The sequence below is a fragment of the Chrysemys picta genome, chromosome 4, assembly GCF_011386835.1.
Source record: "Chrysemys picta bellii isolate R12L10 chromosome 4, ASM1138683v2, whole genome shotgun sequence".
In the NCBI taxonomy this organism is placed as follows: Eukaryota; Metazoa; Chordata; order Testudines; family Emydidae; genus Chrysemys; species Chrysemys picta.
In genome coordinates, this window is record NC_088794.1 from 61,790,063 (window position 1) to 61,807,851 (window position 17,789).

Here is a 17,789-nt window from a genome sequence, read left to right on the forward strand (position 1 = left end):
AAAAGTTACAAAGGAAAAAGCATTTCCTTTTGCAGATGCTACCATATGCAATAAATACTTTAAATACAGTTTTCACATTAAGAGAATGCTGTACCTTAAATCCTTTACTTAGCTAGTCAGAAAACATAAAGACCTCTGAAAAAGTTTATAGATTCACAGATTCCAAGGCAAGAAGGGACCAATTGTGATGATCTGAACTGTTGTATAACACAGGTCACACAACTTCCCCAAAATAATGCTTTACAATATGCACCAGAAGGGAAGATTAGATGCAGGTTTATAGTTCAGTCTAGTTGGAGGATTCTCTCAGGCTGCATTTCTAAGGCTCTACTACTGAATTAGCTACCCAACATTACTTTTTAGTGCAATATAAACCACACTTGTCTTGAATCCATTTCACAGAATAGGTCGTTAAATCATACATTAAAAACCCTCTAATGAAGTAGCTTACTAAAGACGACTTGACTTCAGTGGAGGAACAGAAGTAATATGACATCTTTTGCAGGAAAACAAGCTATTTTAAAAAATAGTCTTACCCTATTAAGTTGAAATAAATCCAAGATCTTCCTCTCTACATGTGGAATTTTCAGTGTACATCCTTGGAGCTCCCAAAACTTTGCAATCTGGTCCAGAAAATTCAGCTTCACACGGGTCTGAGCCTAACAGAAGACAGTCTGCTTTCAATATGCAGTTCAATTTAGCTTCCACTTCCCAATGTTTTCCATATTAGAACATTTTCAAGTTCAGATCTTCGGTTATGTTCCAAAATCCCTCTTTAAATGTATTTGCACCTAGTATAATAAAGCTAGACACGACTGGCTTCCTTTCATTTTTGTTTATTTGGGAAAGATGCTGGATTGACTGCATTGAAATTGAAGTTCTCCAGATATCTAGACGTATAGCCTTGTCAATGTGCTTGAACTCTATCATAGATTGATCACATTTGTTTGGGAAAGAAAACTTCTGTCTCCACTGGGCCTTTGGCATCCCGGCTAATGCCACCAATTGTGATTTCAATTTCAATGTATCCACCATTTGAAGGCAATGACCGGAATCAGTTGTTTTAAAAAAGACTCGCTATTCAATCTTAAGAGCCAGTGTCACCTCCTCTATATTCCCTGTGTTAGACCTGATCCATCATCAGTAATGATGTTCACTGGCTCTATGTTAGGAAACCTATCCACTCCAAAGGACTAGACCACTGAGGCAAGAAGCACAGCGGAGGACCTACAGAGTGGCAAACCTTCCCCACTCACAGATGTGCACAGGCAACGGTGAGAGCAACCTTACTCCTCCTTTGCTGGAGTAAGAAGCAGCACCAGTCCCGCCAGTAGTAAATTCTGTAACTAGGTCCTTGGGCATTAGAGGGATGGGGTAATGTGGCATGCCCCAACAGGACCCCTTCCTGCACCCCTCCTCCCCAAAGAGCTGCAGATTCATTTCTGATGCAGATTTGTGGGTTTACCCAAATACAAATTAATGAGATTTACTACATGGATTAATTTCCTTCTTTGAGGGGATTCATCTTTCAAGTCATCTTCACAAATTGTCTTTAAAAGTTACTGAATCTACACTGTATCTGTAGATACAGTGAACATTTGAACTGGTCAAATAAACAGAAACTTTGGCTGCCAAAAATGTTTTCTCCCCTACCACATAATGCATTTGCCAATACATGTTTTACTGCAAAATGGGGGGGGAAGGGATAGGTCAGTGGTTTGAGCATTGGCCTGCTAAACCCAGGGTTGTGAGTTCAATCCTTGAGGGGGCCACTTAGGAATCTGGGGCAAAATCAGTACTTGGTCCTGCTAGAGAAGGCAGGGGGCTGGACTTGATGACCTTTCAGGGTCCCTTCCAGTTCTATGAGATATACCTACCTCCATATGTTATAAAACTAGCAACCAGTAAGTTTAAAAAAAAAAAAAAAAAATCACACTCTGAATCAGACAGGTAAGTGCCAGATGAATAATGGTCCAAACTCTAATACAACCCTAATTCTATCAAAATACATTTTTTTTATTTTTATCACCACAAAGTGTCTACAAGAATTGAGCTGTGATTCATCTTATATTAGCTGGAATCAAAGGTCTACTTTTGAGCTTAGAAAACATTTGCTGATATTTTAAACCCTTTGAAACTTAGAATAAGTTGTTATCCATACCAATCTGGTCCACTTCCATTTGATAAAAAATTATTCTACCCTCAAAGGGAACTTTAACATTGCATTTCAGCAGACTTATGTGTTTAGACACTACACCATCACTAACATCAACGAGACCTGGTACAGAGTTAGTTAACATTCCTTCTGTTAGTTCAGCAGCATAGTATGAAATAGATCTTCTACTCTGGGCTTTTCTGGTAATGCTACTTTAAAGTTGCAATGAACTTATGAATCCCACAGAACCCCATATATGAAACTGCCCTCTTGTTGACTATGCCTTCTGAGAATCAACTTTCCAAGACAGCTTTTAAAGATTTAAAATTCATGTCAGTTTTAAAATGCCTTTCGGCACAGGGAATAGGCACAATCAATGCAAAAATAAAAAATTTTAAATTTAAAAGAAGCTTTCAAAAATTCAGACTAAGCAACTGGCTTCAAAGTGGTGAATCCAGTGACATAATGCAGGATTTTGCTGTTTGGCCAACAAGTATGTCATACTTAATGACAGGTTATTACATACAATTCTTGGAGACAAAGTGACAGAAAATGATTAAGGGCACGGCTACACTAGAGAGTCTCCCACCAACATAGCGCTATCCACACCTGTAACTACGTCGCTTGGGGTGGGGTCATCTATTCACACCCCTGTGTGGCATAACATATGTTATGCCAACGTAGGCTATGTCTACACTTAAGTTTAAGAACATCTTCCTGGCTCATCACCGGTTTTCACTCAAATTTTTCCCAAGCACGTGCAGAATGAATTTTGTTATGTGCACCAATATAGAGTGTAACACATCACCTCCATATTGGCAAACATAACAAAATTCACGTGGCGAGAGTGGGACCAAGGGGTTCCGAGTGTGGGAGGGGGCTCAGGGCTGGGCAGAGGGTTGGGGTGAGGGGAGAGTGAGGGTTCCGGCTGGGGGTGTGGGCTCTGGGATGGGGATGAGGAGTTTGGGGTGCAGGCTACCCCAGGGCTACGGTGGGGAAAGAGGACTGCCCCCCCTGCTCTCTCCCCCCACAACAGCACCTGGGCTGGGGGGAGAAGGGGAGAGGGACCTCTCCCCCAGCCGCAGCAGGTCCAGGCCGGGGCTGGGTTCAGGCCGGGGAGGGATGCCTCTCCCCCGGCCGCAGCAGGTCCAGGGCTGGGGGGGGGCTCTCTCCTGGCTGCAACAGGTCCAGGGGAGGGGCATCTCTCCCTGCCACAGCCCTGAACGCCTATGTGGTGCTTAATAGGCTGCTGCACAGCTTAGAGGGAATTAAGTTCATCACTAGCTGTCTATTCCCTGCATCTAATCCTTTCACTGCTCCCTTTCTCCACCACAGACTTATTGTGCTGACCTTCAAAGCTCTTCATATAAGCCTTCCCTTTTCTGAACTATTATCTTTCCAAGAGGCTGAGTCCTGCCACCTTCCCTCTGCCATCTATGCCAGCCTCGTCCACCTGCTCGTCCACTTCTCCCACAAGCACCTCTGCACTGTCTCCCCTGAAGTCCCTTACTCCCAGTGGAAAATTCTAAAGCCAGTTTATCCTCCCTCACGTCCCTCCTCGAAGCTCATACACCATAATGCATAAAGAATTTTTCACTTGACCAGAGCTCTACCATCTCAAAACAACAAGGCAGGTGATGAGTTATTACTACTATTGACCAGCTAAAAGTTGCCCACAGAACTAATCCATGCTAAATTATATTACTTTTGTTATCATCGTCCTTCCTCATCCCTAACCACTTGTCTCATTTTTATGAACGTAAGACCTTCAGGGCAGGGACTGTCATTTACTATATGTTTGTACAGTGCTTTAGCACAATGGGAGCCTGACCTGGTTGAGGTTTCTAGGCACTTCTGCAATACAAATGTGAAACTAGGGCTGTTGATTAATCGCAGTTAACTCAAAAGAGAATACGTAGAGAATATGTAAAAGAATAAATGTACATAAATTGGACATCCGTAATGGTAACATACAAAAGCCAGTAGGAGAACACTTCAATCTTCCTGGACATTCTATTACAGATTTAAAAGTAGCCATAGTTGAACAAAAAAACTTCAGAAACAGATTTCAAAGCAAAACTGCAGAACTAAAATTCATTTGCAAATTTAATACCATTAATTTGGGCCTGAATAGGGACTGGGAGTGGTTGGCTCACTACAGAAGCAGTTTTTCCTCTCCTGGAGTTGACACCTCCTCATCAATTGTTGGGAGTGAATTACATCCACCCTGATTGTATTGGCCCTATCAATACTGGTTCTCCATTTGTGAGGTAACTCCCTTCTCTTCATGTGTCAGTATAATAATGCCTGCATCTGTAATTCTCACTCCATGCATCTGAAGAAGTGTTTTTTTTACCCACAAAAGCTTATGCCCAAATAAATCTGTTAAGTCTTTAAGGTGCCACCGGAGTCCTTGTTGTTTCTGTGGATACAGACTAACATGGCTACCCCCTGATACTATGACCTAAAGTGTCAACTGACATCAGTGGGAGCCACAGTGCGTCAACACCATGGAGTATCCATCCCAGTGTTATTTTTAAAAATATTTATTGTTTTATTAAATGCAGTTTGGAGCAAAAGCGACCTTTTGCTTCATTGCACGTGCTAAAGAATGAACTACTTAGAACATATTTACTCCTTCAAGAGGACTCTAATGTTAATGGCATCAGTTTCTGACACTACCTCCAATTCATTCAGCCTCTGGATCCGTGGAGTAAAATGAAGTTTATCGACATCACATGCAAATGGTGGCTGCCAGTCCTGGGGAAAGAGAAAAGCTTCAGTAAACAGAATAGGAAAATTCGATACATTCTTTGTGTTTACAAGCTAGATACACCTAAAGTTAAAACAAAGCCAAACCCAAAGACAGACATTTTCAAATGCGAAGAAATCTAATATTTTCTCCAAATGATCTCACAATACTCAAACACCTTAACACACACATTCACTCACTAAAAGTAAGAAAAGGCACAGCACTTTACAATGCTGTCTTCTAAAAATTTGAAGTTTTTTATTCAGGTTTGATAATTTCTTAATGAAAGCAAAAAGAATGTTCATTCGGTCTTTAAATAGATTGTTTTGACATGTAATGAAATAGGTCTTCCATTGATACTCTGAAACTAAAGATGCAACTCAAAGATTAGCCTTTAAATCTCAGAGACAGATAGAGACATACACAAATCAGTCCATCTTCCTACTATGTCTCTGTTTGGTAGCAGAAGGCGAGAAGGGTAATACATGTCCCAGAGTTAGGATGCCCACTGTAACTGTAAGGTCACATTCCAAAATGGGAATCATGTGTCAGCTAGAGATCTTGTTTGTCAAGCAGAGATAGTAGGTGTCTTTGGCAGAGCCTACTGTGCCATTTCCTTCATACAGGAAAAGGCCCTCATGGTGGAGAGAACATAGTTACAACCTCCAGACACAATCTGTTCAAATGTTACATATGCTACTTACTTGTTTTTTCCTGTTAGGAATTTTTGCTCTCAACATATAAATTAAACAGGTTCGTTGGCCACAAAACCAACTGCAATGCACAGTATTGAGTGTACAGTATTCCTGAAAAGGCAATTAGCTGGAATCAGAGACTTTAAATGCTCAGGAGACACATAAGCACATCAGGTAAATAGTTTCTTTGCTTCTCATACCTCATAGACATCAGAAGGGACCAGCATGATCATCTAGCCTGAGCTCCTGTACATTGCAAGGCCACAGAACCGTACCCACCCACTCCTGTAATAGACCTCTCACCTCAGATTGAGTTACCGAAGTCCTCAAATAATGGTTTAAAAAGTCTTCAAATTACAGAGAACCCACCATTTACACCAGTTTAAACCTGCAAGTGCCCCAGACCCCATGCTTCAGAGGAAGGGTTTTTTTTGTTTGTTTGTTTTTTTAAAACAGGGTCTCTGCCTGATCTCCTAGCAACAGCAGCTATGTGGTCAACCAAAAATAACTACTTCAGGAGTACCTTGTTTAAAAATATTCAGAAACAGCTGAAATATATCTAACAAGAAAACACACGCACACCACCAGTCTTACTTCGACAGAGATCATCTAAAGTTGGTGGGTAGCACTTACATAAGATAACAAAGCAATATCATCTCTCAGACCGCTGACATTTGTCACATGCAGTGTAGTTATAGCCATGTGTCTCTAATATTGTGGGACTGACAAGGTGGGTGAAGTAATATCTCTTATTGGACCAATAAAGATATTACCTCACCCACCTCGTCTCACATATATCACAGCCGGTTGGTGTGGCAGTATAAAGTTTATTTAGTAGAACCAAATTAAGCTTAGTTTAAATCGGATACCAATTTCTTACATATCAAAGTATCTTTTTTTTCCCCCTTTGTAATTATAGAAGGATAATAATGGTAATAGAACTTCTGATATTGAAGCGACAGTATCATTTACCAAGGAAGATCATATTTGCCTTTTCTCAATGACTCCCTGTGGATTAGGCAAATTCAAAATCAGTATCATGGGCAGTATGTTTGTTATTTTAGCAGGAACATTTAACATGAAAACTGTTATAGTCTCAAACCCAATCTCCATCGATTTTCAAGACTTTTTCACTATTATAGTGATGTCACATGCATTAGGGTTTCTTTACTATTATTACTTTTGGTTTATACCCTTAATTTGGCATAATTGTGCTGAGAAGATCATGTCCAACATCACATCAAGTCTGTGGCAGAACCAGAATGCTGAAAAATTGGAGATAGTTCAGGAACAGCCACAAGAAAGAGTCATAATGAGGAAAACACACTTACAATGAGGTAACTTGCCAGGGAGCAGATTTCTACTATTACTTTGTTAGCAGATAAAGACAAAATCCAATGGACTGGAAGCTGAAATCACCAAAGTCCAAAGTGGAACTAAGGTTATGTCTACACTTGCCATTTAAAGAGCAAAAAGTCCCTTTTTTGCACTAAAACCCCAGGACTGTCTACACTTGTTAATAACTTTTTGTGGTGAAACTCAGAAGTTTCACCGCAAAAAGAAAAATCACTTTCACGAGAGGCATACAGCTCTTTCTGCTGTTCTTTTTACACTGTTGTGAAAGTGAAAGACACGTTCTACCTGTGTAAACACCTTTTGGCCTCCGGAGGATTTCCGGGGAAAGTTCAGCACACAGTTCCATGAAGATGGCTCTCCGCATACGAAAGTTTTGAAGCCAGTGGTTGTCATCCCAGACATGTATAACAATATGATCCTACCACTCTGAGCTAGTTTCTCTAGCCCCAAAACGCCATTCCACACTGCACAGCTCCTCAGTTAATGGCAAAAACAATCAAATGTTACTTATTTCCATTTCAGGCAGCTCATCAGGCATCTCTGACTGCAGCTCTCTTTGCAAGTTTAAGAACAGCTGCACTGTTAAGTGCGATGTGCAAGTGACAGCTATCAGAGTAGTGGACAGCAGTGCAGGAGCCATTCCTGCTTGTAGAGGAGGCGGAGAAAGCAGCCAGACAGCAGGATTTTTTTTAAAAATGCAGCAAAAGAAACAAAGAAGTAATGGGGCTGCTGGGACATGAAGCAGTGCATCACGGGGTACTGAGCAGGGACCCAGAATGTCTTCCGCTCAGCCCCTCCCCAGACCTATCAAGAGAGCTGCACTGTGGGATAGCTGCCCTATAGCGCTTCTCTCATCAGGGATGGAAGTGCTGCTAGTGTAAATACTCTCTGACACCTAAGGACTTAAGTGAATACACAAACCAGCGCCTTTCCTTCCCCGGTTCCCTATCACCAGTGAAACTTACAGCGCAAAAACTCTGCACGTGTAGACATAACCTAAGATATAAACGGGTAATTTACCATTCAACAAATTCCCAAGGGATGGCAAGATTTGAAATCTTTCTAAAAGATATGATCTAGTTTCATTCCAGAAATCTTTGAACTAGATCACTTAGCTAAATTCTAGTGCCTCTGTTATGCAGGAGGTCAGACTAGATAATCATAATGGACCCTTCTAGCCTTAAAATATATGAAAGGGAACCTTTTACACTAAGATTAAATAAAGGGAGTTTGTATTATCTGAGTGACTAATAACCTATACCAGGTGTCGGCAACCTATGGCACGCAAGCCGATTTTGAGTGGCATGCTGCTGCCTGCCCGGTGAAAGGAGGAGGAGGGGCAGGAAAGCACCACGCTGGGGGAAGAAGCGGGGGAGGGGGGAAGCTTGGCTGCCGCAGGACCAAGCTTCTGCCTCCTGCCCCCGCAGGGGAGAGCGGTGGGGGGAGGGGTCCCTGCCCCCAGCCCCACTCAGCCTCCCCCCGCCCCACTGCTCTCCCCTTTGCATCGACCAGATAGAGAATCTTTTCCACTTAATCAGGTACATGGCCCTCATGGATGGTTTTCTGCTGCCTGGGAGGACCTCTCTGACGGGTCCTGATCATGTCAACTCCCAGAGGTTTAGTCAGAGATTTCATACCATGAGATGGAGAAACTAGAGCTTCGAATGCTGAAGGCAGACATGGTCCTGGGTGATGAGATCTGAGCCAAGGGGCAGACCGTTTGGAGCCTCCACTGACAGGTGTAGGACTGTGGTGTAGCAATACTGACACGGCCAGATCAGAACTTTTCTTCCTGACCTTCAGCAACACCTTCTGTAGGAGTGGAATTGTCGGGAATGCATAGAAAAGCTGGCCCCTCAATGGGAGGAGGAATGTGTCTGCAACTGAGCCCGGGCAGTGATTCAGGAAGGAGCAAAATTGCAGGCACTTCCTGTTGTGTCTTGTTGTGAACAAGTCTACATGGTCAACTCCCCACCATTGGAAGATGCTGTTCACAATGTTTTGGGCGAATGGACCACTCATGGTTGGAGAAGGACTTTCTGAGGTGGTCTGCCAAGTCATTCTGGGACCTAGGAAGGTAAGAAGCCACGAGATGTATTGAGTGGGCTATGCAGAACTCCCATAGTTTGAGGGATTCCTGACATAGGAGATAGGAGCATGCTCCACCCTGTCTGTTTATATAGAACATTACTGTTGTATTGTCTGTTGTGACCAATACACATCTGCCCTCTAGGTGGACTCGGAAGGTCTGGCAGGCTAGGCACACCACTCTCAGCTCTCTGACAGGGATATCTAGTGAAAGCTCCACCTGGGACCAGAGGCCTTCGGTCCAGAATCTCCCCAGATGAGCTCCATAACTACGGGCAGTGAGGGTTAAGATCTGAAAAAGGGCACTCCTCCGCAGACAGCCTGCGTATTCAGCCACCAAAGAAGGAACTCAATTACCCAATGAGACCACTATGTCTAAGTGGTTTCAGTTTGGATATACTGAAGCCAGCCCTGCCGGTTCTGAGAGTCTCTGGCAGCAGAGTCTTCTCTCAGTGCTGGAGTCTCCCTCATTGTTGCTGGTGTGCTCCGCACTGAGGCAGATGTGCTGGGTGCCAGTGAGCCGAACTTGGCTCCAAACGTGGGCAGAGGGCTGCCTCCATCAGGAGGAACTTCAGTCTCTGATCCCTCTCCTTTTTAGTTCTGGAATGAAATCCCCTACAAATTTGGAGCAATCCTTTTGGTGGGATTCTACCAGACACTTTAGGCAAGAAGCGTGGGGGGGTCGCTCCTGGGCATAGGCTTCTGGCAAGCCCCATATGGTTTGAAGAGGTCTGAATCACAGTCTTGCATGCTATATGAAATACGTGCAGGCAGCCATGTGACCCACGAGCTTCAGGCAGTTCTGTGCCTTGGTGATGGGGTAGCTTCTGACGCCTTTTATGATGGCACATATAGCCTGGAATCGGGACTCCAAAAGGAACGCTCTGGCTTGGCCTGAGTCTAGTACTGTCCCTATGAACTCTATCCTCTCGATGGATGACAGAAGTCAACTTCTGTAGGTTTACCAACAAGCTTAACTTGTTGGCTTGATATGGTCAACATTCGACATCTGCCTCCACCTGCTCTCTAGTGTGGTCCTTGATCAGCCAGTCCTCTAGGTTCGGGTAAACCTGTATCTTCTACTTCCTCAGGAATACAGTGACAACTGCCATGCACTTGGTGAACACTCAAGGGGCTGCTGATAGGCCAAAAGGGAGGACCGTGAACTGGTCGTGGATATGGTTCACTACGAACCATAGGAATCTTCTGTGTCCTGGGACAAAAATACACATCCTTCAAATCGAGGGCGGCATACCAGTCCCCCAGATCCAGGGAGGGGATAATGAAGGCTAAGGAGACCATGTGGAATCTCAGCTTCTTCATGAATCTGTTGAGGTTTCGCAGGTCCATGATGGGTCTGACACCGCTTGGCTTTCAGGGTCAGGGAATAGAAACCCTTGCCCCATAGCACTCAAGGGACCTCCTCTACTACTCCCACTTTTAAGAGTGTCTACAGCTATTGGATCAGAAGTTGCTCATGAGAAGGGTCCCTGAAGTAGTAAGGAGGGAGACAACTGAACAGTAGGGAGTATCCCATTCATATTGTGTGTAGCAGCCAGCGATCTGAAGTAATCTCAGCCCATGCACAATAGAAACGGTCTTAAAAACACAGGGGTGATGGATCCGGTACTTGAACTGGTACACCGCCCTCGGGCGCACCCTCGAAAGTTCTGCTTCAGCCCAGATGGCTGCTTCACAAGCCCAGGTCCTTGGGTGGACGAAGGAGGAGGACGACACCTTATCCTATAATTCCTGCCACGCTTTCTGCTATAATCTTGCCTAGGTTGAGATTAATAGAAGTGAGGTAAGGGTTGTGTTTTAAGGGTCTCCTCTGAGGAGCCAGGGTATGGAGCAAAAGTGACTTGAGTACCCCTCAAGTCCTTTAGACTGTGGAGTCTCAAGTCTGTCTGCTCAGAGAAAAGGGACAAGCCCTCAAAAGGGAAGGTCTCGTATGGTCTGTATGGTGCCATGAGGGCTATCAGCTCCCTAGCCACCTCAAATATTTCCAGTGTGGAGGGTAGCTCTAGTATCTCTCCATGGCTCTCACTCGGCAGGGAGTCCAGTGGTACGGGACACAACTGACCTTTCAATGGGGCCCAAGCCAACAATACCACTCTGAATAATAATAGTCCTTACACCCTGCTGGCCTTACCATAGGCAAGCACCCCGTTAGTTATCTTTTGCTTCTTGCGAGGCACCGGTGCCACACATACCCAGGAGCGGAGCTTCTTGATGCCAGAGCCCTGCCGGTTCTGAGAGTCTCTGGCAGCAGAGTCTTCTCTCAGTGCTGGAGTCTCCCTCATTGTTGCTGGTGTGCTCCGCACTGAGGCAGATGTGCTGGGTGCCAGTGAGCCGAACTTGGCTCCAAACGTGGGCAGAGGGCTGCCTCCATCAGGAGGAACTTCAGTCTCTGATCCCTCTCCTTTTTAGTTCTGGAATGAAATCCCCTACAAATTTGGAGCAATCCTTTTGGTGGGATTCTACCAGACACTTTAGGCAAGAAGCGTGGGGGTCGCTCCTGGGCATAGGCTTCTGGCAAGCCCCATATGGTTTAAAACCTGGAAACCGAGGCATACACCAGTCCCAGCGGGACGGCGGGGATGGACCCCGAAAAGTGGGGTCCTAACTACTCTAACTCAATTCACTAATCTATATCCTGGCAGAAACGAGAAGTCCACTAGGGAAGGACTTGCAGATGCAAGAGAGAACCAGGTGTTCTGGTTGCCTGACACAGGCAGTAAGAAGGAACTGAAGAGGCAGGGAATCAGCAGGGTCCTATATATGGCACCATCTGGGCACAACTCCAGGGGTCACTGGAGCTGACCTGATGGATACCACTAGGGGAAAAAAAGCTTCCGGCGGCTGTGCATCCAGCATGCACACACCTACTTGGAATCGACATGAACAAGCACTCAAAGAAGAACTGGGGGAATTCTAAAAGTACTGCCAACATAATTCCAGTATTTAAAAAGGGTGAAGGGGATGACCCAGGGAACTATAGGGTAGGTAGCCAGGGTAAAATAATGGAACAGTTAATTCATTATCAAAGAATTAGAGGCTAAATATATAATTAATGCCAATCAGCACGGTTTCATGGGAGGTCAGTTTTGTCAAACAATCTGGGTGTTTTGTGTTTTAGAGAAGACTAAAGGTCTGATTGATACAGGCAACTGTGTTGTTACAGTACACTTTGATTTCTCAAAGGCATTTGACCTAGTTCCACATGACCTGATTTTTAAAATTGCAATATATGGAATTATAGGGCACACATCATATGGATTAAAAACTGACTCATTGACTGATCTCAGAATGTAGTTGTTAATGGAGAGACATCAATGAGTGAGGGCTATTTTTAGCAGAGTTCCCCAAGGATCGGTTCTTAGTCCAACACTATTCAATATTTTTATCACCAATCTAAATTATTCTATAAATCTTTGTAAAATTTGCATAAGACAATGATTGGTGAGGTAGCAAATAATGAGAACAGGTTACTGCTACAGAATGATCTGAATTCACCTGGTTAAACGGTCACAATCCAACAAAATGCATTTTAATACAGCCAAAAGCAAGGCATACTTTACAGGATCATAGATTATCTTGGAAAGCAGTGATTCAGAGAAGGATTTAAGGGTGATTGTGGATAAATCGCCTCAACGTGACAACAGTGCAATGGCGTGACAAAATGAGCCAACGCAATCCTTGGATTTATAAAAAGGGGACTATCAGGTAGAAGTAGACGGGTGATCTTGCATCCATACGCCACATTGGTAAACCCACCACCAGAATAGAGAGTCCAGTTCTTGTATCCATGCTTCAAGAAAGATGTGGAAATACTGGAAAGAGGTCAAAGGAGGTCAACAAGGATGATCCAGGAGCCAAATAACAAGCTTTACAATTTGAGGTTTAAAGAGCTCAACTTATTCAGCTTTTCAAAGAGAAGGCTGAGAGAAGATTTGATTACTTTTGTACAGGTACTTAACACAAATGGAGGAAGATATTTGATATTCAGGGGAAGCTGAAGATAGACAAATTCAACCTTGAAATAAGGTGCAATTTCCTAGCACTGAAGGGTCATTAAACATTGGAACAGCTTACCATGTGAGGTGGTGGACTCATCATCGCTTAGAGTTTTAAATACAAGAAAGCATATATTTTAGAACAATATTTCATTCCAGCTTATGGGAGAAAGTCTATGACCTGTGTGTGCAGGGGCTGGGCTAGATAGTTGTGGTGGTGGTCTCTTGTGTCAATCTCTGAATTCCCCTGCTCAAGCCACAATTAAGGAAGAAGGCCACACTGGTTAAAAAACTGACATGGTTTAGAGGGGAAATGAAGGCAGCTCTAAAAAATAATATATAACAAAGGGAAAGCTGATACTGATGAATATAAATCAGAAGCTAGGAATTGTAGAAAATTGATAACGGAAACAAAGGGACAAAACAAGAAATCTATAGCCAGCACAGTTACGGACAATAAGGAGGAGTTTAAGTATATTAGGAACAAACAGAATTCTAACAATGATATTGGTCCACTACTAAATGGAAATGGTAGAATTATCAATAGTAATGCAGAAGACACAGAAGCATTCAACAAATATTTCTGTTCTTTATTTGGGGAAAAACAGATAATGTCATATCATATGATGACGACAGTCTTTCCATTCCATTAATATTTTGGGAGAATGTTAAAAAGCAGCTATTGAAGTCAGACAAGATAACTTGCATCTACGTGTTTCAAAAGAGGAGCAGTCCACTGGACCGTTAATGCTGATTTTCAATACGTCTTAGAACCCTGGGGAAGTTCTAGAAGACTGGAAGAAAGCTAATGTTGTGCCAATATATAAAAAGGGTAAATGGGATGAACCTGAGTAATTATAGGCCTGCCAGTCTGACATCTAACCCAGATAAGATAATGAAGCGGCTGATATGGGACTCGATTAATCAAGAATTAATAATCAAGAATTAAAGAAAGATACGCTGTCCATAATGCAAGAAGGATGCTGATAAAATGAAGAGGGTTCAGACACTAAAGGATTAGAAAACATGCCTTACAAGGATAGACTCAAGAAGCTCAATCTGTTTAGATTAACAAAGGGAAGGTTAAGGGGTGACTTGATTATAGGGTTGCCAACTTTTTAATTCCAGAAAACTGAACACCCTGCCCACTGCCCTGCCCCTTCCCTGAGCGCCCCCCTCCGCCCCCCAATCACTCCATTTCCCCACCACCACCCCGGTCACTTGCTTTCCCCCAGCCTCTCTCAAATGCTCATTTTCACTGCAAGGCCCAAACTGGTGTATTTATTGTTTTGACAAATATATTATGCTAAGTTCAGGTTTTATTAGTTACAGGATGCTAGACTGGCAGCAAAATAGTCAAAAAGGGTAATTTTTAAAAAATGAAATTTCACATAGGTTTCATGATTCTTTCCCTCCCCTCTTCCCATTTTTCATAACCAGCTCCATGTTTTTTGTTCACTAAAGTTATGTGTGGAATTAGGACCACATATTATCATAGTTGCAATGGGTCCATTAACGGCCAACTCCTGAAGCCCAAATACAAATCCATAGAGCACAACCACAGAAATGCACAACTGATTTATTTATAAATCTGTAGAAACTGACTCCCACACCTACATGCAGATACATGTGTACATATGTAGCATGCACTAACACATACACTTCCACATTATTTATTATTACAATTGTTGTTTAGTGCCTAGAGACCTCAACTAAGATCAGGGCTCCAGGGTGGTAGGTGCTGGACATATACATAAAAAGTTTATGTAACAAAGTTTATAATGTAGTTAGACAAAGGTGGGGAGAAATGTATGACACATTGGCTTTTCTGCAATTACTGGTCAACAACATTAACTTTTTAAGAAATAATACTTTTTTTAGCGTTCCCTTCTCTTTTAAAAACTTGTTATGAAATGAATATATACATTTTAGGTCATCATTTTTTTGTGCAAAGCCAGCAAAAGGAATAAAAGTCAAAGTAGGCTGCAAATTTTATTCACACAGGTATACACACATGCAGAAATACAAGCACCTCCCTACATAAAAGCACACCGTCTCTTACACACAATGCATGCATGCACACTTGACTACTCAGAGACACTTTTTCATATACTTTTCCAGGGGCTGCCTAAATCACCCAGCTGGGAAGGGGGGAGGAGAGAGGATGGGAAGGGAAAGAGGCCAAGGATGAGAGCAGGGTGGAGGGGGTGAGAGGGGGCAGTGAAAGAGAGAGGAGGGGGTGTGGGGGTATTTGGGGTGGATGGGGATACAGGTGGAGACAGAAGGCTACTGGTGCATGAGGATGGGGGGGGGCACAGAGGTGTATAGGGACATAATGGGAGTGCAGCAGTATATGGAGGTGAAGGGGGTGCAGGGCTGTGGGGGGTGAGGGAAACGGGGGTGGCAGCTCTGGGAGGTGGAGAGGATAGGTGGGAAAGCGCTGTAAGGGGTACAGGGCTATGATGGATAGGTGTGGGGAGCAGGACACAATGGGACAGTGGAGGGATGCAGTGAGGGAGATGGGGTGCAGCCCCATTCCTAGCACTTGGAGACGGAGATGCATATACCTCGAACTCCTGGGTGCCGGCGATGGAACTGCACATGCCTCAGCTCGAGCCAAGCCACACAAGAAGAGGACCGTCTGCAGGCATGGCCCCCCGCAGCTCCCAGTGTCTTGTGGCCCGCAATCAGATTACCTTGATGGGCCACATGCGGCCCGCAGTTGTCCATGACTGGACTAAATGATCACAATGGTCCCATCTGGTCTTGGAATCTATTAGTCAGACCCCTCCTTACAAGAAGTGGAAGATTGGACAAATGACCAGGGAGGAGTATAAAAATATTGCTCAGGCGTGCAGGAGTGAAATCAGGAAGGCCAAATCACACTTGGAGTTGCAGTTAGCAAGAGATGTTAAGAGTAACAAGAAGGGTTTCTTCAGGTATGTTAGCAACAAGAAGAAAATCAAGGAAAGTGTGGGCCCCTTACTGAATGAGGGAGGCAACCTAGTGACCGAGGATGTGGAAAAAGCTAATGTACTCAATGATTTTTTTGCCTCTGTCTTCACGCACAAGGTCAGCTCCCAGATTGCTGCACTGGGCAGTACAGCATGGGGAGAAGGTGACCAACCCTCTGTGGAGAAAGAAGTGGTTCGGGACTATTTAGAAAAACTGGACGTGCACAAGTCCATGGGGCCGGATGCGCTGCATCCGAGGGTGCTAAAGGAGTTGGCGGGTGAGATTGCAGAGCCATTAGCCATTATTTTTGAAAACTCATGGCGATCGGGGGAGGTCCCAGATGACTGGAAAAAGGCTAATGTAGTGCCCATCTTTAAAAAAGGGAAGAAGGAGGATCCAGGGAACTACAGGCCAGTCAGCCTCACCTCAGTCCCTGGAAAAATCATGGAGCAGGTCCTCAAGGAATCAATTATGAAACATTTAGAGGAGAGGAAAGTGATCAGGAACAGTCAGCATGGATTCACCAAGGGGAAGTCGTGCCTGACTAACCTAATTGCCTTCTATGATGAGATAACTGGCTCTGTGGATGAGGGGAAAGCAGTGGACGTGTTATTCCTTGACTTTAGCAAAGCTTTTGATACGGTCTCCCACAGTATTCTTGCCGCCAAGTTAAAGAAGTATGGGCTGGATGAATGGACTGTAAGGTGGATAGAAAGCTGGCTAGATCGTCGGGCTCAACGGGTAGTGATCAATGGCTCCATGTCTAGTTGGCAGCCGGTTTCAAGCGGAGTGCCCCAAGGGTCGGTCCTGGGGCCGGTTTTGTTTAATATCTTTATTAATGATCTGGAGGATGGTGTGGACTGCACTCTCAGCAAGTTTGCAGATGACACTAAACTAGGAGGCGTGGTAGATACACTAGAGGGTAGGGATCGGATACAGAGGGACCTAGACAAATTAGAGGATTGGGCCGAAAAAAACCTGATGAGGTTCAACAAGGACAAGTGCAGAGTCCTGCACTTAGGACGGAAGAATCCCATGCACTGCTACAGACTAGGAACCGAATGGCTAGGTAGCAGTTCTGCAGAAAAGGACCTAGGGGTCACAGTGGACGAGAAGCTGGATATGAGTCAACAGTGTGCTCTTGTTGCCAAGACGGCTAACGGCATTTTGGGCTGTAGAAGTAGGGGCATTGCCAGCAGATCGAGGAACGTGATCATTCCCCTTTATTCGACATTGGTGAGGCCTCATCTGGAATACTGTGTCCAGTTTTGGGCCCCACACTACAAGAAGGATGTGGAAAAATTGGAAAGAGTCCAGCGGAGGGTAACAAAAATGATTAGGGGTCTGGAGCACATGACTTATGAGGAGAGGCTGAGGGAACTGGGATTGTTTAGTCTCCAGAAGAGAAGAATGAGGGGGGATTTGATAGCAGCCTTCAACTACCTGAAGGGGGGTTCCAAAGAGGATGGAGCTCGGCTGTTCTCAGTGGTGGCAGATGACAGAACAAGGAGCAATGGTCTCAAGTTGCAGTGGGGGAGGTCCAGGTTGGATATCAGGAATAACTATTTCACTAGGAGGGTGGTGAAACACTGGAATGCGTTACCTAGGGAGGTGGTGGAGTCTCCTTCCTTGGAGGTTTTTAAGGCCCGGCTTGACAAAGCCCTGGCTGGGATGATTTAGCTGGGAATTGGTCCTGCTTTGAGCAGGGGGTTGGACTAGATGACCTCTTGAGGTCCCTTCCAACTCTGATATTCTAGGAGTCTATGATTCTA

The 17,789-nt window shown here is 44.3% G+C and overlaps 1 protein-coding gene across 16 annotated transcripts in view; it reads right to left on the reverse strand.

Annotated features, from left to right (window-relative positions):
- Window positions 1-17,789, reverse strand: part of KDM5B (lysine demethylase 5B) — a 179,329-nt gene that overhangs the window by 144,572 nt on the left and 16,968 nt on the right. For all 16 annotated transcript variants that reach the window (XM_065595091.1, XM_065595087.1, XM_065595092.1 and 13 more), the window contains 2 exons: window positions 4,838-4,915; window positions 537-659 (listed from right to left, as the gene is read on the reverse strand). In XM_065595091.1, coding sequence (XP_065451163.1) covers window positions 537-659; window positions 4,838-4,915 — 201 coding nt within the window. The remainder of the gene's footprint in view (window positions 1-536; window positions 660-4,837; window positions 4,916-17,789) is intronic.